Source organism: Mizuhopecten yessoensis, unplaced genomic scaffold, assembly GCF_002113885.1.
Source record: "Mizuhopecten yessoensis strain PY_sf001 unplaced genomic scaffold, ASM211388v2 scaffold2929, whole genome shotgun sequence".
Taxonomy (NCBI): Eukaryota; Metazoa; Mollusca; class Bivalvia; order Pectinida; family Pectinidae; genus Mizuhopecten; species Mizuhopecten yessoensis.
In genome coordinates this window covers 110,649-134,014 of record NW_018404790.1, presented here as the reverse complement: position 1 = coordinate 134,014, position 23,366 = coordinate 110,649, and the positions used below count along the sequence as shown (strand labels likewise).

Genomic DNA, 23,366 nt, shown 5'->3' with positions numbered 1-23,366 from the left:
GCGTCATTAGATGCACTACATTAGATGGTCAGTGGGGGTCCTGAAGCCAAAAAAAATCTCTGGATCCGCCACTGATGTTGGTACGACTATGACAAAAAAACCCGGCCCTTTTATATAAGGGACACTATATATTATCGAGTTTTTTTATGATTCTCGGAAAACGTCCCCTCCCCCTTTAATATTGATGTTCCCCTGTCCATAGATAAGTCTTTTTACATTCATATATTCTTACTACTTTTTTGGTTTTTATATCTAATTGTTTTTCTTTTATTTTCTGTAAATGTTTTCTAAGAACACCCTCTAAACACTAGGAGATTTTTTTTCTTTTTTTTTTTATGGCACATTACTTGTAAAAGAAAAGACAAAAAATCGAACCTCCGTTTTTCAGCAAACAGTTTCACCAATGGTCTTTAATATACCCTTTTTATAGTCGATTACAAAAACGCTGTCACGTGCACCATTTCGAGGAAAAATTAGTCAAGCTCACAAACAAAGGAACGTGTGATAAAAATAGCGTTAGGGGAAAACCAGCGACAAATATAGCGGAAATACTTCCATACGAAAATTTTAACGTTGCGAGTTATATATATCTTGATCTACAAGAAAGTCTATACGCCTTAAGTAAACACAGCGACTTAATGTACAAAATACATCATTTGCCACAGATCAAGAAACAGGTAAACATATGAGATTATCATGTTATTTTTAGAACTTATCTCATTTCTAAGTAAAGACAACGTAAGGGACGTAACTCTTTCTAACCGGAACTCTCCTGTAGTTTTGGACAACAATGTCAGCATGGTTTGATACTTAGTAAAAGTAAGTTACGAACTATAATTCACAAGAACAGTTAAACGCGATTGTCTCATACAGTGTTTATAAACTTAATAATGTCCTTTGAATGTTATTTGACCTGCCTAAACAGATCACTAAGGAGTACAGCACAAGTTAGTACTTTCAGTTTCGATTTGTGTTTTAAATCCCCAAATTCATAACTTTACACCAGCTTGTTCAGGTGTGTAGGAATGATCACTTGACAATTAAGTCTTCAATCAACGTATAGAGGAATTGAAAACATTATTGTATTCTATATGTATGTGTAAGTGTATTTGATGATTTCTATTTTCTCATTTTATCTTCACTGTACAATTGATCAGTTATTTCATTGGATTATGCAACCACTTTAGACGTACAATGTAACTTATATCAGTCAAGATAACTTAGCAACAATGGAACAATTATTACGTCAGATTATGACTTCACTCTGCGGATTGTTAAAGACTATGTAATGTAAGTCAGGCATTAAATTTCCTTATGTGCAGGAAACATTGACCATTGGATCAGTTTTATAAGTTAGTTAACATCAACATCCATAAAATGTCACCCTATAATTGCTTTACATGTATATATGACTATTTATTACATACTTACTAGTAAATACAGGTTTTTTGTATATGCGATACGACACCATAGCTCTAACCCATATCAGCCCTCGCCGTATCACACCCCAAAACCCATATCAGCCCCTGCCGTATCACACCCCAAAACCTGTATCAGCCCTTGCCGTATCACACCCCAAAACCCGTATAAGCCCCTGCCGTATCACACCCCAAACCCTGTATCAGCCCTTGCCGTATCACACCCCAAACCCCGTATCAGCCCCTGCCGTATCACCCCCCAAAACCTGTATCAGCCCGCAAAACCTGTATCACACCCCTTTTTATTTTTTTTCGTTTTTCAATATTCAAAAAATAAAATTGATCATAAAATAATAGCTTTCATTAGTAAGTATGAAATAAACAGAATAAAACATGCCTTTTTCAATATCACACCCAGTATCAACCCTCTACCAATATCAGCCCTTAGCCCTTCGGCCCTTCGGCCCTCGGGGTGATACTGGGTGTGATATGGAAAAAGGCATGTATTATTCTCTATATATTTGCTTGATATTTACCAAAAATGTCAACCCCCTAATAAGTCATATTCAAAGGCCCCAATGAATAATCGGAATTCCCTATAATTTTTGTTCCTTCTTGTTGCCCCAGTCATCTTTTGTTGAGGCTGCATGGTAGGCCTCTCCACAGCTAGTAAAAGAGAAATTGAGCTCTGCATGATCAGGGTATATAAATGAACTTATATTAAGATACAATAAAATATGTCATTTTGTAGGATTCAGTTGGGTCACAAAAGAGATTGACATATATACATGTAATATAAATCCAGTGAACTATTGTAATGATGACATCAGTATTAACTCATGCATTCACCCCTGAAGACACATTTGAACTCTTCCAATTCCAAGGTTTGAATAGTCCATTATAAAATTTCAGGGGTGAATGTCAGAGTTTTCATTGACTATATGTTAACATCGTCTTGCACCATTTTAATAGCTGATGTACAGGTTCATTATATATTCTTTAATATAACTTATAAAGGTGTTAATTACAGCATATTTTAGGGGGCTTGAACTTTATAGACAAATTGATGAATTGTGAAACATAGTCTTAACTTTTCTTACTACAATTTAAATTCCCGAAAATTTGAAAGTCCTTTTGATTTGCATCATATGTCTTTTTTTTAGTCCCATTTTTTCTCTCAAGAACCTCGACTATCATCTCATAATAATACGGAGATTACATGTTTCACAAATGGCAAGCTAAAATTTTCTAAATCACTTGAAGTGTTTGTAATTTAAGATGCGAAAACAGGTGTAAAGTTTTATCAGAAGAAATTTATATGTTAATTGTTGCCTGCCAAATATGACACTATGACATAGGAAACTTGAGTTACATTTTATTAAGACACAAAAGTAGCAACAAATGCATGGAAGTCTGCTCATCTTTGCAGACGATCAAGAATTGACAAGGTTTTCTTTAATGATATAAAAGATAAAAATGTAAATAATTTAAACACTTCTAAATTATCTTTCCATATCACTTTTTCATGTTCTGTTACAGTGAATTTTAAATAACTGTGATACCAAAGAACACTGGGCTACTGTTTCCTAATTCTTAGGTTCCACTTGGGGTAATGCTTAGTTGATAATTAGGTATCAAGATTTTGTGAAACATGGAAAATAATATGTTGGTTTTCCTGTTGTTTTTTTGTCAGAGATTCTGCCAGGCAAGATGAGTGAAGGGGTGTCTCATTCCCAGGGGATCTTGGCAAGAGGGAATGATTTCTTGCGCTTTCTTGAGACCCAAGGACAACAGTTAGAAGGACTCTCAAAGACAGTAACACAGAGTATTTATGATACACAATACCTAACATACCGATGTCAAATTCATCCAGGTGAACCTAGCATTCCTTTTAACGTAGTACTTAAGACCCTCATTGACAATCTTGTACTGCATCTTCAGGGAGACATACTTCACTATGTCAGCTTCCAAAGTGACAGCGCGTATGCACAAAGTACCGCACAAAGTAGAAATCCAGCTCAGTATTTGCATGAAAATGCAGGTGCGTCAAATTTCCATCCCTTGCAGCAAACATTTCCTAACTTTGTTAGGCCAGGTTCTTCGGGCGCAGCTTTTTCACATGAAAGAAATGACACTGTTTTTAATGACAGAGGTGCAAAACCGAAAAAGAAAAAACACCCAGGAAATTTACTAGCTGTAGATCAACACATCATCATTCACAGGACACCCACAGTTTGCAAAGAAACTAGCGAAGAGTTGGCAGCATTTCAGGCCTCCATCAGTCATCTGCCTAATTACGTGACTTTGAAAGGACAGGTGTTTGATTGTTCTCCCTGTGGGGCTAAGTGTACATCAAAGGGTGAACTACTGCGCCATCTGGATGGCCGTCGCCACAGACTCAGTGTTATCACTATGAAACTCAAATCAGAAAGGTAAGTTGGAAATGAAGTGGGACTTGAATTGTCTCCAGAGATCTTTCAATTTTGTTTTCAACAAAAAGGTATATGCTTTAGATAACTGTGAATTCCAGAGCATTTGGTATACCTATGTGCTTCCTTGTTATCTTATTTTGTGAATTTGATGTTATTTATGTTTTGAAGGGAGAGTCTTATACTTGACAAAGGTAAGATACAGATCAGGGCTGACTGTGAAGGGAAAAATGGCACCTACTTCATTGACCTGAGAGAAGGCGTAGTATCAACCATCAATGTTACAATCAAAAACGTTTCCCCTGACCACATGGTAGAACTTGTCCATTGTGAGATGCTGAAGAGAATACGAGTTTTTACATTATATGATGAGAAAGATGTCACCGAGCATCAAAACAAAGTCACAATATTGCCAGGTAAGTTTAAAAATCTGTGTGTTATCAATGAGTACCTGTTTCCCACTATCTTGGGTAAACCAGTACCTGTTTCCAACTATCTTGGGTAAACCAGTACCTGGTTCCAACTATCTTAGGTAAACCAGTACCTGTTTCCCACTATCTTGGGTCAACCAGTACCTGTTTTCCACTATCTTGGGTAAACCAGTCCCTGTTTCCCACTATCTTGGGTAAACCAGTTCCTGTTTCCCACTATTTTGGGTAAACCAGTACCTGTTTCCCATTATCTTGGGTAAACCAGTACCTGTTTCCCACTATTTTGGGTAAACCAGTACCTGTTTCCCACTATTTTGGGTAAACCAGTACCTGTTTCCCACTATCTTGGGACAACCAGTACCTGTTTCCCACTATCTTGGGACAACCAGTACCTGTTTCCCACTATCTTGGGTAAACCAGTAGCTGTTTTTCACTATCTTGGGTCAACCAGTACCTGTTTTCCACTATCTTGGGTAAACCAGTACCTGTTTCCAACTATCTTGGGTAAACCAGTCCCTGTTTTCCACTATCTTGGGTAAACCAGTACCTGTTTCCCACTATTTTGGGTAAACCAGTACCTGTTTCCCACTATCTTGGGTCAACCAGTACCTGTTTCCCTCTATCTTGGGTAAACCAGTAGCCGTTTCCCACTATCTTGGGTAAGCCAGTAGCTGTTTCCCACTATCCTGGGTCAACCAGTACCTGTTTCCCTCTATCTTGGGTAAACCAGTAGATGTTTCCCACTATCTTGGGCCAACCAGTACCTGTTTCCCTCTATCTTGGGTAAACCAGTAGATGTTTCCCACTATCTTGGGTCAACAAGTACCTGTTTCCCACTATCTCGGGTAAACCAGTACCTGTTTCCAACTATTTTGGGTAAACCAGTACCTGTTTACCACTATCTTGGGTAAACCAGTACCTGTTTCCCACTATCTTGAGAAGGGGGCCTGTGGCAAAGGAATTGAGCAAATGGTGTCACTGTAATATTAAATAAAAAATTACAGAATTATACAAAAAATGTTGTTTTTGTTTTAAAAATATAACCTAAAAAGCCTAAAACACCCTTATTTATGAAACATTGGTTAATTTCTAATGTCGCCACTAGGTACTGGCCTTGTCTATCAAAAAACACCTGTAATATAATCTATTTATAGATTACATTATTGTTGTATTGATAGATGAGGCTAGTACCACGTACTTGTGATGTATATATAGAAGCATTGTCCTCTTTTCTAGGCCAGATGATTTTGTTTAATTAACCGAAATTCAATTGCGTGTTTCTGTCCAATATTTAGTCCTGATTATATTTAGATTTTCTTTGTTTGTATGATTTTTATAAAATTTATTATATTTCTGTTGATTTCAAGACTCCATATACAAGGTCAGAATAACAGCGATGGCAAAAAATGTGGGCAACTATCACACCCCTCTCGGTTTCCATTTCAACCTTGACGGACAGGAATTCCACATCGTCAGGTTCATTCACGCCAGATGTAAAAGTGCCATCACAGACCAGGTGAAATCCTCAAAGCCATATAAACGCCCTCCTCGACACTCATGGCGGAGAGAGGCTGCGGAGATTGTTGAAGGATTCCCTCTGCCGAAGTAAGGAAATTGAACATAACAGACTCACGTGGACTTGTTTTAAGTCCCCTACTGTTATTACACTGACACTATTGGATTTTAATGTGTCCGTCTATTTGTCTGTCCATCCCTCTAACATTCATGTCTGCAATGTATTTAATTATGTTTTGACAAAACTTAAACGATGAAATGTGTTATGACAAGAAAGTGTGTCTTATGCAGTTCTCAAGTTTATACTCCGGCACTAAATCAAGGTTTTAGAAAGGAGTCCCAAGCTAAAATCTTGGTAATTTTTGGTCTGTCAATAGCCTTACAATGACTCAAAGTTATTTTTGATAAACTTTCATAGATGACTAACTTGACTGGACAGTGTGTTGTCTGAAATTCTTACATCAGTGCCTCTTAGGTCAAGGTCACCAAGGGTCACCAAGTGAAGTTATTGTAATGCTCGTTTGTAGAATTTTTATGAAACGTTCAACTGTTATGAGATTGTGTCTGTACCCCAATGTCAAGGTCACACACAAGTGTCTGTACCCCAATGTCAAGGTCATGCACAAAGTGTCTGTACCCCAATGTCAAGGTCACACACAAGTGTCTGTACACCAATGTCAAGGTCACACACAAGTGTCTGTACACCAATGGCAAGGTCATACACAGTGTTTGTACCCCAATGTCAAGGTCATATACAGTGTTTGTACCCCAATGTCAAGGTCATACACAAAGTGTCTGTACCCCAATGTCAAGGTCAAACACAAAGTGTCTACCCCAATGTCAAGAGGTCATACACAAAGTGTCTGTACCCCAATGTCAAGGTCATACACAAAGTGTCGGTACCCCAATATCAAGGTCACACACAAGTGTCTGTACCCTAATGTCAAGGTCATACACAAAGTGTCTGTACCCCGATGTCAAGGTCAAACACACAGTGTCTGTACCCCAATATCAAGGTCATACACAAAGTGTCTGTACCCCAATATCAAGATCATACACAAAATGTCTGTACCCCAATATCAAGGCCATACACAAAATGTCTGTACACCAATATCAAGGTCAAACACAAAATGTCTGTACACCAATATCAAGGTCAAACTCAAAGTGTCTGTACCCCAATATCAAAGTCAAACACAAAGTGTCTACCCCAATATCAAGGTCAAACACAAAGTGTCTGTACCCCAATATCAAGGTCAAACACAAAGTGTCTGTATCCCAATATCAAGGTCATACACAAAGTGTCTGTACCCCAATATCAAGGTCAAACACAAAGTGTCTGTACACCAATATCAAGGTCAAACACAAAATGTCTGTTCCCCAATATCAAGGCCATACACAAAATGTCTGTACCCCAATGTCAAGGTCATACACAAAATGTCTGTACACCAATATCAAGGTCAAACACAAAGTGTCTGTACACCAATATCAAGGTCAAACACAAAGTGTCTGTACCCCAATATCAAGGCCATACACAAAATGTCTGTACCCCAATGTCAAGGTCATATACAAAATATCTGTACACCAATATCAAGGTCAAACACAAAGTGTCTGTACACCAATATTAAGGTCAAACACAAAGTGTCTGTACCCCAATATCAAGGTCAAACACAAAGTGCCTGTACCCCAATATTNAAACACAAAGTGTCTGAACCCCAATATCAAGGTCAAACACAAAGTGTCTGTACCCCAATATCAAGGTCAAACACAAAGTGTCTGAACCCCAATATCAAGGTCATACACAAAGTGTCTGTACCCCAATGTCAAAGTCAAACAAAAAGTGTCTGTAACTCCATATCAAGGTCAAACACAAAGTGTCTGAACCCCAAAATCAAGGTCATACACAAAGATTCTGTACCCCAATGTCAAGGTCATACACAAAGTGTCTGTACCCCAATATCAAGGTTAAACACAAAGTGTCTGTACCCCAATATCAAGGTCAAACACAAAGTGACTGTACCCCAATGGTCAAACACAAAGTGTCTGTATCCCAATATCAAGGTCAAACACAAAATGTCTGAACCCCAATGTCAAGGTCAAACAAAACGTGTCAGTTCAACAATATAATATACAGGTCACACACATTGTGTTGCTATTGAGTATATGAACATGTATTTTATAATGACAAGACTTTGTGTTATGGTAAGGGACAGTGTTTTATGTTTCAAGACTTGTATTGAATGGTTACTAAAAAGTACATCATGCTAGGTGACATCCATTGTGCTATTATTAGACAACATTATTTCACATCAGTTTTCCATTCATTTGAGCATATTATCAGTGGACCGGAACATGTTTTATATACTGAAGAAATACTTAGACATCAACTTACTAGTATCATTGCCAAACAGGCCATGATCAGATGATATAAACAACATAACAACCTTTTTTTGTTTTATCAGATGGAGCGGAGACAACCTTCCAAAGAAAATAGCTCTAGAGAGATACCGCATTCCAGACTCCCTCAGGAAAATCATCAACCATGGTCTCAAGGTCAACCTAGATAAGTACAGCGAGATTGACAGGAGTGAACTCTCCTCACTCAGGTCAGTAAAACAATTTTATATAAAAATGGAAATATTTTGCCATTTATTTCATTTCAACAACTTAACTGTGGTGTTGCTAAAAAGCAGAAGGTGCTAGCAGTAGCCCTCCTTGACAGAGGGTCAGGGCTCAATTGGGATTTATAAAGGTAAACCTTGTCGTTACTGCTCCTTCAGTACCTCCGAAGGGGTTGGGCGCCACAATACAGGAATAAAAGGGGCTAAGTTGTACTTCTTAAACAAAATGGTGATACCTGCTAAATAACCACATACACTCTAAGTGGACATGAAGAGACGAATACAACCATGCTAACTTTATCTCAAGAGTCTGGCCTTTCCCCTGGGGTCTGAGTCCTTTGGTCATATAATGGATACTGTTGAGAATCCTACGTTTTTTTTATTTTAACAAACAAAGGATCCCTAGACCAAGAGAACAATGTATAAATAAAAAGTATGGCCACACTCAGGGCTGCAAGAGGGCTTGGTCAAATAAGGGTATTGTAAAGATTTTGCTTGTTCTCAGCTTAAACTGACTCTTCTTTCTTTGATATGCCTGTACCATATATTTAATGTATTTTCAATTTTATAAAGAAGAAGAGAAAAAATAAACAGGTGGGTTATTAAGGTCCATGGGCATCTTGTTTCAATTATAGTTACGCTTACCCTTTAATTTCAAAGTCTGCTTTATTTTTTATTTTTTTATTAACTTTCCATTTAAATATACTGCAATATATTGCTAATCTGTTGATGATGCCAGCTTTTGATTGTCAAAAGATGGCAGTAAAAGGAAGTATAAGGAACACAACAGTGTGCATGCACAAACAGAAAATTTTGAGAAGACAATTACGGGTAACATCCTTACCTTCCACAAAACAGTCACAACTTGCTGCTATGTATTCTTGTTGCTATCATTCTTTCAGGAGTGTTCTTGAAAAGCCACTTAGCTGGGAAAGCTACGATAAAAGGTTTTCTGCCATGAATCACTTTGAGGAGACTCAGATGGAGGTAGACATCCGAAAATATGATATGGAGGCCGTCACAATGAGGGCGTATCAGAACAATCGCAGACTGCTCATGTTGGAGGTAGGTTTAGCTGATGATGTAAAAGCTGAATGTATTTCACATTGTAAATCAATCAGAAATCACTAAAGGTATTTCTGCCATCACAACGAAAAGTTGGTATGACCAGCTGCTTGAATTGTGTACATGTGAGTCGATCATATATTTATGTGTGTCAGGTTTTACTGTTCTGCAGTAAAAGCCATGTTGACTTATTTACATAAAATTCCCATAAAACAAATAAACTGTAAATGGTGAAGGATTATGTTTCCAGGTTAAGTACATTCAGTATACTGGGGAAATACGTCCAGTCAAACTTTCACCATACGCCAGTAAAATCCATATTTGCTCAGTGTTAATTTCGCCTTTCACATGTTATTTCTATGTTTATACAATGTATTTTATAGTTTACCATTGTTTACTGTAATGATAAATTTGCCTTCATTACTGAGGGCAAGAAAGGGCGAAAATTAAAGTGTGGCAAAAATTTCCTGGTATACCGTATTCAGTGTTATTATATGTTTTATTTGCAGTTAAGAGCTTTCCAGTGTTTTCACAAGTGTAACAAAGAATTATAAAGAATTGTATGATTTGCCTTGTTTTCGCTCCCTGTAGAGCTGATTTTGTTAGACTGTCTTTCAAGATTGTGTTGCTATTACAGAAGTATAGAATGCTGCCGAAAAAATTGTCTGTAGTTTTTACCGTGATTTGATTGGTCACAGGTACCTGGTCTGTCTGAGAATCGTCCGTCAGTGCTGAGAGGTGATTGGTTGTATGTTAGAATCTGCACGGAAGGCAGCACCGCCGACAGGGAGTACCAGGGCTATGTCCACGAGGTCAGGCAGAATGAGGTGGCCCTGGGGTTTAATAAAAAGTAAGTAGAATTTAACAACTGGAGTTCCAGCTTCTAATTAAATGTCCACACCTTCAAAGATGGTGTAATTCTTGTTGTCATAGACAAAAATGTATACTCGATGCCAGACACTCAATTCGCAAGGTTTAATGTACGAATCTCAATGTCATAATATCCTTGTCAAAGTATGAGTGCCAAAGAGACTCGGTAGCAAACTCAAGGTCTGACTCATTTTCAGGGACTCAAATTTACATAATAATACATGTAGTAGTATACAACATTTATATAGCGCCTTATTTAATTTGTAATTTGCTTTACAACACATGAATATAGCAGATAAAAAAGGCTTACAAATCACCATTATACTTTAGTAAGAAGACAATTATCTCAATATGCATATAAATGAATATATAAAGGGTGGTGTGTACGTGACGTCTGTGCAAAGAGCCAAAGATGTAGATGTGAGGAGGTGGGTCTTTATATACTTCTTGAATTTGGACATTTTTTTTTTAACTTTCTGATAGCATATGGTAAGCTGTATATATTCAACAACATGGTTGAAACCCTCCCGAAGCACCGATATATCATATCTGAGAGTAACATATATTGTAATGTCTTGTTATCAGTCTTTAAATGTCAGAATCCTGATGCCTTTTCCTCTTTAATATGAATACTTAGTTAAACCTTATCAAACTTGCTTCGAGTGTTTTAATTTACTTGATAAAGAAGTGCCTGAGGAAGTGAGGTTATAGGAACCAGGAGGTCAGAAACTTGTATTCTTTGACTAGTTTTCTTTGTTTCTTTTTGCAGATTGATGGATCAGTATGTGAAGGGCCTGAAGTTCAATGTCCGATTTGTTTTTAATCGACTACCTCTACGCCTCCAGCACAGGGCATGCTCATTAGCCAAGGATGAGGGACTCGAGGACTTCCTTTTTCCTACAGAACGGACCATATGTTCTCGAAACATGAATATTTTACCGCTACCTCTCATGTAAGTAAGACCCCCTCGCATTATACTCAGTGTTACGTTAAATCAATCGGCATGACTGGCAGGAAAACTGGTCTATCAGCAACATCTCTATTCATCACACCAGACCATTAATGTATAGTCTCAGGTATAACTAAAAATAGCTGCCAATTTTACTGGTTATGAATGATTTGTGGTATTTTAGTGTAACATTGGTGTAGCGTGTGTATAGTGCTAGCATAGGATTTGTGCCCTGTTTGTATACCATTTTCATTGCACACCTTCTAGCTTCGAGCTAGAGGGAATTCCCCTTTAGCTCAGTGGCAGAGCGGCCGACTAGGAAGTATGGGATCGCAGGTTTGATCCCTGGCGGAAGCACGCTTCTCTCTTTCCTGTTACAAATGGTGTCCGTGGCCCTTCCTGTAGTGACAGGGAGTTAGAACGCATTAAATAAATAAAGAAATAAGGAGCGGGGGGGGGGGGGGGGGGGAGTAGTGTAGTGTGGAAGTTTTTAAATGTACATATAAAGATAATGGACGCTTTCTAGCTTCAAGCTAGAGGGAATTACCCTTTAGCTCAGTGGTAGAGAGTGTCAGACTAGCTAGGAAGTATAGGGATCGCAGATTCGATCCCCAGTGGAAGCACACTGCTTTCTTGCCTGTTACACAGGTTTACTTGAAATATTTTGAAAATTTAAAATACAGTAATCTGTATTTTAAAATACATTTGCCTAATACACAATCTGGATGATGGTGTCATTTTTAAATAATAAAAAATGTCACATCTTCCAGGGCATGTGATTCAAATTAACATATCAATCACGAGTGCCTCTATTGCGGTTCAGTAAAAATGCCACCAAATGCAATTTCCTTGTCCTGTATGAAGCCTTCCTACATTGGGTTAAAGAGTATGTGTTGGTCCCCTGGGCCTATCGGAGGATAGATACAGTATATGTACATCATCACTAGGAAATCGGGTTAGAGGTGTGCCTGGCCAGACTCAAAGAAAATATGTATCTCGGATTATCAGATTAACTCACCGTTGTAGACGTCATACCATTAGTCTGTGACTACTATTGACACATCTACTGGTGTAACTGGTACACACTCCAGGTCTGTACCTCATCTCCTGGTGTAACTGGTACACACTCCAGGTCTGTACCTCGTCTACTGGTGTAACTTGTACACACTCCAGGTCTGTACCTCATCTACTGGCGTAACTGGTACACACTCCAGGTCTGTACCTCATCTCCTGGTGTAACTGGTACACACTCCAGGTCTGTACCTCGTCTACTGGTGTAACTTGTACACACTCCAGGTCTGTACCTCATCTACTGGTGTAAATGGTACACACTCCAGGTCTGTCCCTCATCTACTGGTGTAACTGGTACACACTCCAGGTCTGTGCCTCATCTACTGGTGTAACTAGTACACACTCCAGGTCTGTCCCTCATCTACTGGTGTAACTGGTACACACTCCAGGTCTGTGCCTCATCTACTGGTGTAACTAGTACACACTCCAGGTCTGTTCCTCATCTACTGGTGTAACTGGTACACACTCCAGGTCTGTACCTCGTCTACTGGTGTAACTGGTACACACTCCAGGTCTGTGCCTCATCTACTGGTGTAACTAGTACACACTCCAGGTCTGTTCCTCATCTACTGGTGTAACTGGTACACACTCCAGGTCTGTACCTCCCACTCTGTAGCATGCAGGGCTGAATTTGCCTGGGTGTTCCTTCCATGCGCGGTGCAGTCTTGATTTAAAAGAGTGAAATGACAGAGCGTTTACAACTTCAGGTGTTAGATTGTTCATAGGTTGAAGAATGTTTTACGTAAAAATGATGTTTTAGGCTATACAACAAAGATTTGGAAAACAACGATGAACAAAAGAAAGCCATACACAATATACTTTCGGGAATATCACGTCCAGCCCCGTACCTGGTGTTTGGCCCACCCGGTACAGGCAAAACAGTCACCATCGTAGAGGCCATGATGCAGGTATGGTACTCGTCACTTTATTATCCTCTCACATATCTATTTATTTCACCTCATTTTAGGTATGTATAATTTGGATATGGACCCTGAGTTCATAAATATTGAGACATTGAAAATAAAATGAGTATTCATAATGATTGTATTATCACTTACAAAGCTCATTCTGGACACAATTTAAAACTTTCCATATAAGAAAAAGTGCAGGAAAATGAAAGAAGAAAAATGAAGTTGGTTTATCACTTGTCGGTATTTATATGTATATACATACGTACATGTATTTTTTGAATCTCAGAAAAGTTTGATGAATTTTTACACAATCTTAAAATTAAAATTAGACTTGTAATTCCGCTCCTCTACAGTCCAATACATTACCAGAAATCATCATTTTGTTCAAATAAGTATTGTATTGTGTATGCTTGTTATATCTTAGAACAGCAATCTTCCACCAGGGAGGGTTGGTGGTGTCGAACGTTACAATTACAGTGTCGTACCATAATTATGATGTTATACAATAGGGTTTATTCCGTCTTTGCGTATTGCAGAGTTATCTGCTCGTGGGAGCAGGTATTGATTGTTACGTCATTTGTTTGTGAGAGTAACGTCATCAATTTTTGAGAAAACGACGTAATTTTCTCGCACAAACCAATGACGAAACAATCAATACCTGCTCCCAAGAGAAGATTACTCTGCAATACGCAAAGACGGAATAGTGACAATGGCAAGAATGGTAAATACATTACAGACAATGTAATGTTGTATATTGTCAGACAGTATAATGGTGTGTTATTCCTAGGATAGTGTTATGTGGTGTATATTGCAGACAGGGTGTTTTAATAAGCAGAAATGTTACAAGCTCAAGTGACCTATTGCTATCCGTCTTTGTCCGTCGTCGTCTGTCGTCCGTTAACATTTTACATTTTCAACTTAAGCTGAATTTCTGGCCAAGGGATTTCATTGATACTTCATGGGAATGTTACTGACAACTCCCTGACCAAGTGTTGTTATTTTTCAGGTCGATCAGAAATCCAATATGGCCACTACGGCCGCCATTTTGAAAAACAATTTCAAACTTAAAATCAAGTTCTGCATGGCCGATTGAACTGAAACTTGGTAGGAATGATCGACTCATGGTCCTGACAAAGTGTTGTTATTTTTCGGGTCGATCAGAAATCCAATATGGCTACCACTGCTGCCATTTTGAAAAACTATTTCAAAGTTAAAGTCAAGTTCTAATACGCCGATTAAACTGAAACTTTGTAGGAATGATCGACTTATGGTCCTGACAAAGTGTTGTTATTTTTCGGGTTGATCAGAAATCCAATTTGGCTGCCACAGCCACTATTTTGAAAATAACTATTTCTAACTTAAAAACAAGTTCTAATAGGCTTATTTAATTGAAACTTGGTCTTGGAATGATCAGCTCTTGGTCCTGACAAACTTAAGTTAACGTCATACTTAACTATTTTGTACTCAAATTGGTACATACTTCATCAACAAAAATAAATACTGTAGGACTCAGGTGACCGTTAAGGCCCATGGGCCTCTTGGTTAGTATTGAATCAAGTAAATCTAGTATACCCTGAAAGGAAACACTAACACTAATGACCTCCAACTGTGCATTCAACAATACTACACTGAACTGGACTGGAGACATTGATATACATTTATCCCAAAGTGTGTAACCTCTAAATAAAGGGGAATGCTTTTCTTTGTTTACAGATCTGGAAACATTTTAAGAAGTGTCGTATTCTGGCCTGTGCGCCGTCCAACAGTGCTGCTGATCTCATTGCCATCCGCCTTCTCAAGATAATTCCAAAAAATGACATTATGAGGCTGAATGCTTTCTCAAGGTCATGGGATCTTATTCCAAAGGATGTCAAGGTCAGCATCCTGGAATAATCTTACTCAAAGTTTAAACTACATCGTTATTTACTTTCTATCTCCTCGCAACGAAAATCTGTTAATACGTTTGTACGGATGTTACACTCTTTGTCAGCCATCTAGCGACTTCATTTCTCAACGGAATTTCATGAAACTTCATACAAGTGTTTGGTATGACAATGCCTTGAACAAATTGCGTTTTGGGTTGAAGGTCAAGGTCACTGTTACTCTTTTTAGAAAAAAACTTTGTTGTCGCTCTAACGGCATCATTCCTCAACAGAGTTTCATTGAAATTTGTATCACTTGTGATGTCTTGTTTAAGTGTGTAAGATCAAACCTGTATCAAAAATGGCCGCTTGATACAGGTTCAGTTCACAATAAAATCACCACAATGGGGAACATTGGATGTGGCATCTTAACACGATGTGAACAGGTTTGACTATTCCACTTCGTTTCTGATATTTGTGAATTGACATATGTAATTAATCATTATAGTTCTAATCTGTTGAATTTGACTCTAAGATTTCATGAATGACCTCTGCCCTGAACGACCTTTGTTATACATGTGACCTGTTGTAGGCTGTGAGTAACTATGACCACGGTTCTGGCCAGTACTACTATCCGGGACAGGACGCGATGGAGGGATACAAGATTATCATTTGTACACTTGTTACTGCTGGCAGGTACGTAGTACTGATCGACTTTGGGCTATTCCATAATTAATTGTATGGGGGAGGTGTTTTAATACATTATGGGTGGTGGGTTTAAAACCAGATCTGTCGACCAATCCTGATGTTAATTTTAATGGGTGATGAGGTTCCTGATAAAGAGCACCTCCCACCTCCCATATGCTCAAATAATCCTTTAATTAACCAAAACAAAATGTATGTTTCAGATAACACAACTGAAAAATTAGGGTAGGCCGGTTGATATTCATTTAAAAAGATTTTTTTTTTTTAAGATATTACAAAAATCAGCAAACATATTTATTCAGACAAGTTGTATTCATTTTTCATTATATTTGTAGCTCTTTAAGTAATAGTACAGGATTTAAAAGTTTTGAAATCTGCCTACAATAGAGAGGTGTCATAAAGATGCTCACAATTTTCGACACCTTAAAATGGGACATTTGGGTGCATTTGAGTGAAATAAAATTGCTAGGGTCAGAGGTAAAAGCTAGGGTCAATCAAGGTTCCTGAAACGTACATTTTTGTTTTGGCCTTATATCTTGAACATGAAAACAAGTTATAAACAATCACTTTCTTCATTGTTACATCTGTTTTATATACACACATATCTCTTTCCAATTTCATCAAAAAAGGAATAGGATTAATGCAAGATGGTTACAGCCCTTCATGAAATAAAAAATGAACTTATTGAAGGCAATAAAATGGAATATAAGGCGATTTGATTTAAGTTTAATCTATACCTTTCTTGTTTAGGCTTGTGTCTGCAAACTTTCCATCTTGCCACTTCTCCCACTTTTTCGTGGATGAGTCGGGCCATGCTGTAGAACCTGAGTGTATTATTCCTCTGGCCGGAATCTTGACCACTGACCCACAGTTAGAGTGCGGTCAGGTGGTACTAGCTGGTGACCCGGAACAATTAGGTCCAATCCTAAGATCACCTTTCGCCATCGAGTACAAACTAGGTGAGTCCTTTATCCAACATTAATTTCTCATTTCATTCATCCTTCAACAAAATAGAATACAGCTTATGAACACATCATCATAAACAAGGTGAACTGTTTCCTGTACATTACTATCTCAAGTTACTTGTTGTTAACAAAATAGCATACAGTTTAATTTGATGTAGACATGGGCGTGGACAATATAGATTTTACCAGGTACATCGCTATATCTCAAGTCAAATTGAAATTTATACAATGGGCATCCTACCTCAGATTGAATGCGATACAAATATTTGCACTTTGCAATTATAACTGATACAGTGGCACTGCTATCAGAAATTGAACGTTTAAAAGTTTGAATTGAGAAATATATGGTGAAATTGAATTTTTGTCTATGTATTACAGATGTATCGTTGCTGCAGCGCTACATGACGACATGCGAGGTGTACAAAAGGACTGACACAGCAGGAGGTACCGGGTATGACAACAGGATCATAACTAAACTGCTACAAAACTACCGTTCACATCCAGCAATTTTACATCTCCCAAATCAGTCGTTCTATCAAGGCGAATTAGTTTACTCTGCTGACAAAGGCAAAAGAGAAACTTTCTGCCGTTGGGAAGGTCTTCCAAAAAAACAATTCCCGGTTATTTTCCATGGGGTCCTTGGTCAAGATGAGAGGGAGGAGAGGAGTCCGTCTTTTTTCAATGCAGCAGAAGTTGACAAAGTCTGGTACTACATTGATCTCCTATTGCAGAATAAAGGCTACAAACTGAATCCAAAAGATATTGGAGTTATTTCCCCTTACAGGAAACAGGTAATTCTTTTTACGCTTATTTAAGGTTAATTTTACAAACTACAGGGAAGTTTCTTCTCAAAAAATTTCATCATTGTCTAATGCCTCATTTAAATATAATAATTTTTTACATCTATTATCTTAATTTTTCCTTACACAATGACAATAGCAATATGTTTGTTATTTTGATAATTTATTTCATCTTGGAGACGATTCAACAGACAACGATACAAAAATAGATTTAAAAAGATACTTACCCCCTTAATATTATTTCAGGTCCAGTAGCTGTAGATTCAGGCTCAACAAGATCGATACTTAAGCGCCTTATTGTTTCAGGTCCAGAAGATTCAGGCTTTACTTAAAAAGAAGTCACTGAAAGATATACATGTGGGGTCAGTGGAGGAGTTCCAAGGTCAGGAGCGGCTGGTCATCATCGTGTCCACTGTCCGCAGTAACCCTGATTACCTCTCCTTAGACATCCAGTACCGACTGGGGTTCCTCAAAAACCCAAAGGTTAGCTTAACTATAATCTGTTTTTTTGAAAAAGTTCTATTTTATAAAGTTCATAAGTACAGGTAGAGATTTCTGAGAAATACATGAACCTGCATGGTATCTTTAATGAGGCAAGGTAAGTCTAGTGGTAGGACGCCGGGCTCATGAATGAGCGAAAGGGTTGCAGGTTCGAGTCACGTCACGTCACGGCACTGTGTTGTATCTTTGAACAAGATAATTTACCCTGCTTGTTCCAGTCTACTCGGCTGTAAATGAGTACGTGGTTGGGCAGTGCTACAATTGTTCATTGCTAGCTATGAGTGCCGAAATGGCAGCACCGGCTGTATTCTTCCAGGGAATTGAGAAAAATATTGGCTGGTTAATGCAAAAGCCCTATAACCAAGAATAATAATTTGTGAATCCCTTTGAGACCACCTACGAACTAGGTTGTGATAAAGCGGTATATAAGAACCTCAATTTATTATTACTATTATAATGATGTGAAAAGATTTTATTGTGTTGGTTGAAAACATTGGATTTAAAAAAAACTTTTTTTTGGAGGGAAGGAGGGATCTGGATCAGAGTCATGCAATTTATGTGTAATATACAGGGTGCAGAAAAGTCACCTGGTGTCACCTCAGTTTATTTTGTGAAAGTACATGTTTCGTTTTGGTTTATTTTTGGTTCCTTTTTTTGTCTTTCATTTGACACGTCCTTTGATTTGGTCCTGACATTTTGATACTATGGTGTATATTGTATATATTTCTATTTTACTTACTGTTTTACTTATCTATATATTTATTTCAGAGGTTCAATGTGACCTTGACCAGAGCGAAGGCCTTATTGGTTGTCATTGGAAACCCCCAAACATTGTCACATGATCAGCACTGGAAAAGGTATGAGCTCTTGATTTTTTAACTCGTTGATCTAAATATTATGTGAGTACAAAGTTTTGAGTGTTTTCTCTCGATAATGTGTTTATTGATAATATCTATTAAAACACTTACTTATATAACAAAAAAAATTTCCAGTAAAATGTGAAGGCTTTTTGTATACAGAATGTAATACTTTTATTTAGATTGAAAGACTGCAATAACAAAGTAATATGATGTGTATATATGGAAAAAAAATCTTTTGGATAAAGAAACCTTCTTTTTTGTAAAACATTGGATTGTTGAAATGCTATGCCATATTTATACATTTGAATACTGTTGAACAAGATTTGTTGAAAAGCTGTGTCTTATTTATACACTTAATACTACTGTTGAACAAATATTGCTGAAAAGGGGTGTCACATATACATGTATACACTTAATACTGTTAAATACATAGATAAACTGTTACACTGAATGTTGACTCCACAGCTATATAGATAAACTGTTACTCTGAATGTTGACTCCACAGCTCCATAGATAAACTGTTACTCTGAATGTTGACTTCACAGCTTTATAGATAAACTGTTACTCTGAATGTTGACTCCACAGCTTTATAGATAAACTGTTACACTTAATGTTGACTCCACAGCTTCATATATAAACTGTTACTTTACTGGTTGCCTTCACAGCTTCATATATAAATTGTTACTCTACTTGTGGACTTCATAGCTTCATAGATAAACTGTTACACTGAATGTTGACTCCACAGCTTCATATATAAACTGTTACACTGAATGTTGACTTCACCTACGCATAGATAAACTGTTACTCTGAATGTTGACTCCACTGGCACAGATTCATAGATAAACTGTTACACTGAATGTTGACTACACAGCTTCATAGATAAACTGTTACTCTGAATGTTGACTCCACTGGCACAGATTCATAGATAAACTGTTACACTGAATGTTGACTTAACAGCTTCATAGATAAACTGTTACTCTGAATGTTGACTCCACAGCTTCATAGATAAACTGTTACACTGAATGTTGACTACACAGCTTCATAGATAAACTGTTACTCAGAATGTTGACTCCACTGGCACAGATTCATATATAAACTGTTACTCTGAATGTTGACTCCACAGCTTCATATATAAACTGTTACTCTATTTGTTGACTTCACAGCTTCATAGATAAACTGTTACTCTGAATGTTGACTCCACAGCTTCATAGATAAACTGTTACTCTGAAAGTTGACTCCACAGCTTCATATATAAACTGTTACTCTACTTGTTGACTCCACAGCTTCATATATAAACTGTTACTCTACTTGTTGACTTCACAGCTTCATATATAAACTGTTACACTGAATGTTGACTCCACAGCTTCATAGATAAACTGTTACTCTACTTGTTGACTCCACAGCTTCATATATAAACTGTTACTCTACTTGTTGACTCCACAGCTTCATAGATAAACTGTTACACTGAATGTTGACTCCACAGCTTCATAGATAAACTGTTACTCTACATGTTGACTCCACAGCTTCATAGATAAACTGTTACTCTACTTGTTGACTCCACAGCTTCATAGATAAACTGTTACTCTACTTGTTGACTCCACAGCTTCATATATAAACTGTTACTCTACTTGTTGACTCCACAGCTTCATAGATAAACTGTTACACTGAATGTTGACTCCACAGCTCCATAGATAAACTGTTACACTTAATGTTGACTCCACAGCTTCATCGACTACTGTAAGGAGAATGGGGGATACACAGGGTTCACATGTGAGCAGGAAGAGGAGGAGGAGTTGCTTGAATTGGAGGAAAGACTGAAACTAATGAAACTTTGGGACCAAGGTAGATCTATGCATATACATCATTTAGTGTCTTCATGATAAAGTTATTTATTAAAAGATCATGAGTCAGAATTTTTAGCCCACCTGGTCCGAAGGACCAAGGTGAGCTTATGCCATACCGTGGCGTCCGTTGTCCGTCAACAATTTCTTTAAACGACTTCTTCTTCTTAACCACTGATTGGAATTTAACTAAATTTGACTGGAAGCATCCCTAGGTGGTGGGGATTCAAAATTGTACAAATGGTGGGGCTGACCCCCCGGGCTAAGGGGTGGGGCCAAAAAAGTGTATTACTTAGAAATGGTTGAGATCCCCCCCATATAACCATATATACAATTGCTGAGTATAAAGAGAAGAATGCACATTTGCTTCCAGGATGGCCCTAGGGTCTGGCCCCACCCTTGGAGACATAGTCCCTGGGCCATAACTTTGAAACGGTTGAGATCCCCACCCCAAAACTATATATACAAATGCTGGGCATAAAAAGACGAATGCAGTCATGATATTAGAATAGACCCTGGGGTCTGACTGAACCCCTAGGGACCTAGTTTCTTAGTCACAGCTTGGAAACAGTTGAGATCCCCACCCTATAACCATATATACAATTGCTGAGTATCAAGAGATGAATGCACATATGCTTCTAGGATGGCCTAGGGGACTACCCCACCCTTGGATACTTAACCCCTGGGTCATAACTTCGAAATGGTTAAGATCCCCACCCCAAAACTATATATACAATTGTTGCATTGCATAAAGAGATGAATGCAGTCATGATGTTAGAATTGGCCCCAGGGTCTGCCCCACCCTTGCAGACTTAACCCCTGGGTCATAACTTTGAAAAGGTTGAGATCCCCACCCCAAAACTATATATATTCATGCTGGGCAAAAAGAGACAAATGCAGTCATGATATTAGAACTGATCCTGGGACCTAGTTTCTGAGTCACAGCTTGGAAACAGTTGAGATCCCCACCCCATAACCATACGTAAAATTGCTGGGCATGAAAAATCCAATACAGATATCTACACGGATTGGCTTTGGGGCTTTGGCTTTGGCTTTGGCGATACAGGCCCTCTGGGCCTCTTTATTTTCTGGCTAACAAAGTTAGCAGGGTATATACAAAAAGGGTTCTGTCTATGAGTCCATCTGTCCCTCAATGTGATAGAGTTTCCACCCTATAACTCATTCCAGTAGTCCAGTGGTATTTTGGTATTAAAAAGTTTTCATTTTTTGTGTTTTCCCGTTACCATGGATACAAAAATCAAGAAATGCAAAATTCATTCTTTCCGCAGCATATCTCAAAACAATCATAGAGATAACTTTACAAAAACATTCTAATTACATCAATCTAGTTGTCTAGTAGTGGGTTTTACTCTTCAGTTTTTTACTTTTGCATTTTTTTCCCCTTTTACCATGGAAACAAGGGGCCTAAAATGCAAATCATCTCTTAGATACAATCCTATTGGTAATAGATAGGAAGTCGAGATACGAGATTCAAGATGTCTGATTTGAGCGTTGAATAAATGTCAGATTTTAGTATGTACAAAAATGTATATGGTTGTCATTTGTGTATTGAGATTTCATAATTGAATACTGAGTCGTCATATGTGAGATATCTATAATCAGATTTGAGTGTTGAAATGTGATATTGAGTATTTAGATGTGAAAATTGAACATTGCAGTGTCAGATTTATTTTTTGGAATATCATATTTGTGTGTCAGAAGTGAGAAATTTTAGATATTAGATTTTGGTACAATTGTACTGAAATGTTACATTTTTAGTGGCTAGTTGTTAGATTTCAGTATTGAAATATCATATTGAGTTTTTAGATGTAAGAGAGCTGTATGGAATATCATACTATCATACTGAGTATTGAGATGTCAAATTTGGAAAGCGACATGTTATGTTTTAGGATGTCAGTTGGAAGATTTGAAATTATTTCCAGTAGTGTTGCAGAAAATTACTTACACAACATAGCATGTCTGGTAAATATGAGGGATAGCTCCCTCAATGCCCTGCCTTTGAATCAAAAATTCCCCGGGAATGAAACCATAAGGTGTTTCACAATATCATTTTTTTTATAATAAATCTATTTCTTTCCTACATTCACCCCTGAAGATGCATTTGAACTCCTCCAATTCAAAGGTTGGAACAGTTCATTTTGAAATATCAGGGATGAATGAGTTAAATGTGTAGAATGTATGAGACAGAGTTCTAGAACTATGTAACTTCAAATGATTACTTGAACCTAAAATGGTCCCTAGAAAGACCCTGATATATATATATCTATATATGCATAGGCTTGAAATACTAGTAACTAGGAAATACTGGAAACCAGGACAACCAGAATATACATTTTTAGGTCACCTGAGCTTTAGCTCAAGTGACCTATTGCTATCCGTTTTCGTCCGTCGTCGTCCGTCGTCCGTCGTCCGTTAACATTTTACATTTCAAACTTAAAGTCAAGTTCTGCTGGGCCGATTGAACTGAAAGTTGGTAGGAATGATCGCCTCATGGTCCTGACAAAGTGTTGTTATTTTTCGGGTCGATCAGAAAT

At 37.7% G+C, this 23,366-nt stretch overlaps 1 protein-coding gene across 5 annotated transcripts in view; it reads left to right on the top strand.

Annotated features, from left to right (window-relative positions):
• The first annotated feature begins 558 nt into the window (after positions 1 to 558).
• LOC110446684 (putative helicase MOV-10) overlaps positions 559 to 23,366 on the top strand; it is a 26,581-nt gene continuing 3,773 nt past the window's right edge. Inside the window, exons 1-16 of one of the 5 annotated variants that reach the window (XM_021491960.1) lie at positions 559 to 677; positions 3,112 to 3,850; positions 4,019 to 4,263; positions 5,646 to 5,883; positions 8,253 to 8,396; positions 9,314 to 9,476; positions 10,175 to 10,326; positions 11,116 to 11,298; positions 13,127 to 13,274; positions 14,991 to 15,152; positions 15,732 to 15,835; positions 16,595 to 16,803; positions 17,188 to 17,600; positions 17,916 to 18,092; positions 18,879 to 18,967; positions 20,694 to 20,812. In XM_021491960.1, coding sequence (XP_021347635.1) covers positions 3,129 to 3,850; positions 4,019 to 4,263; positions 5,646 to 5,883; positions 8,253 to 8,396; positions 9,314 to 9,476; positions 10,175 to 10,326; positions 11,116 to 11,298; positions 13,127 to 13,274; positions 14,991 to 15,152; positions 15,732 to 15,835; positions 16,595 to 16,803; positions 17,188 to 17,600; positions 17,916 to 18,092; positions 18,879 to 18,967; positions 20,694 to 20,812 — 3,268 coding nt within the window. In that variant the 5' untranslated portion in view covers positions 559 to 677; positions 3,112 to 3,128. Of the gene's footprint in view, positions 678 to 749; positions 820 to 875; positions 948 to 1,002; positions 1,100 to 3,111; positions 3,851 to 4,018; positions 4,264 to 5,645; positions 5,884 to 8,252; positions 8,397 to 9,313; positions 9,477 to 10,174; positions 10,327 to 11,115; positions 11,299 to 13,126; positions 13,275 to 14,990; positions 15,153 to 15,731; positions 15,836 to 16,594; positions 16,804 to 17,187; positions 17,601 to 17,915; positions 18,093 to 18,878; positions 18,968 to 20,693; positions 20,813 to 23,366 lie in introns of those variants that run through there. The other 4 variants (XM_021491957.1, XM_021491956.1, XM_021491959.1 and 1 more) reach the window with 4 other exon arrangements.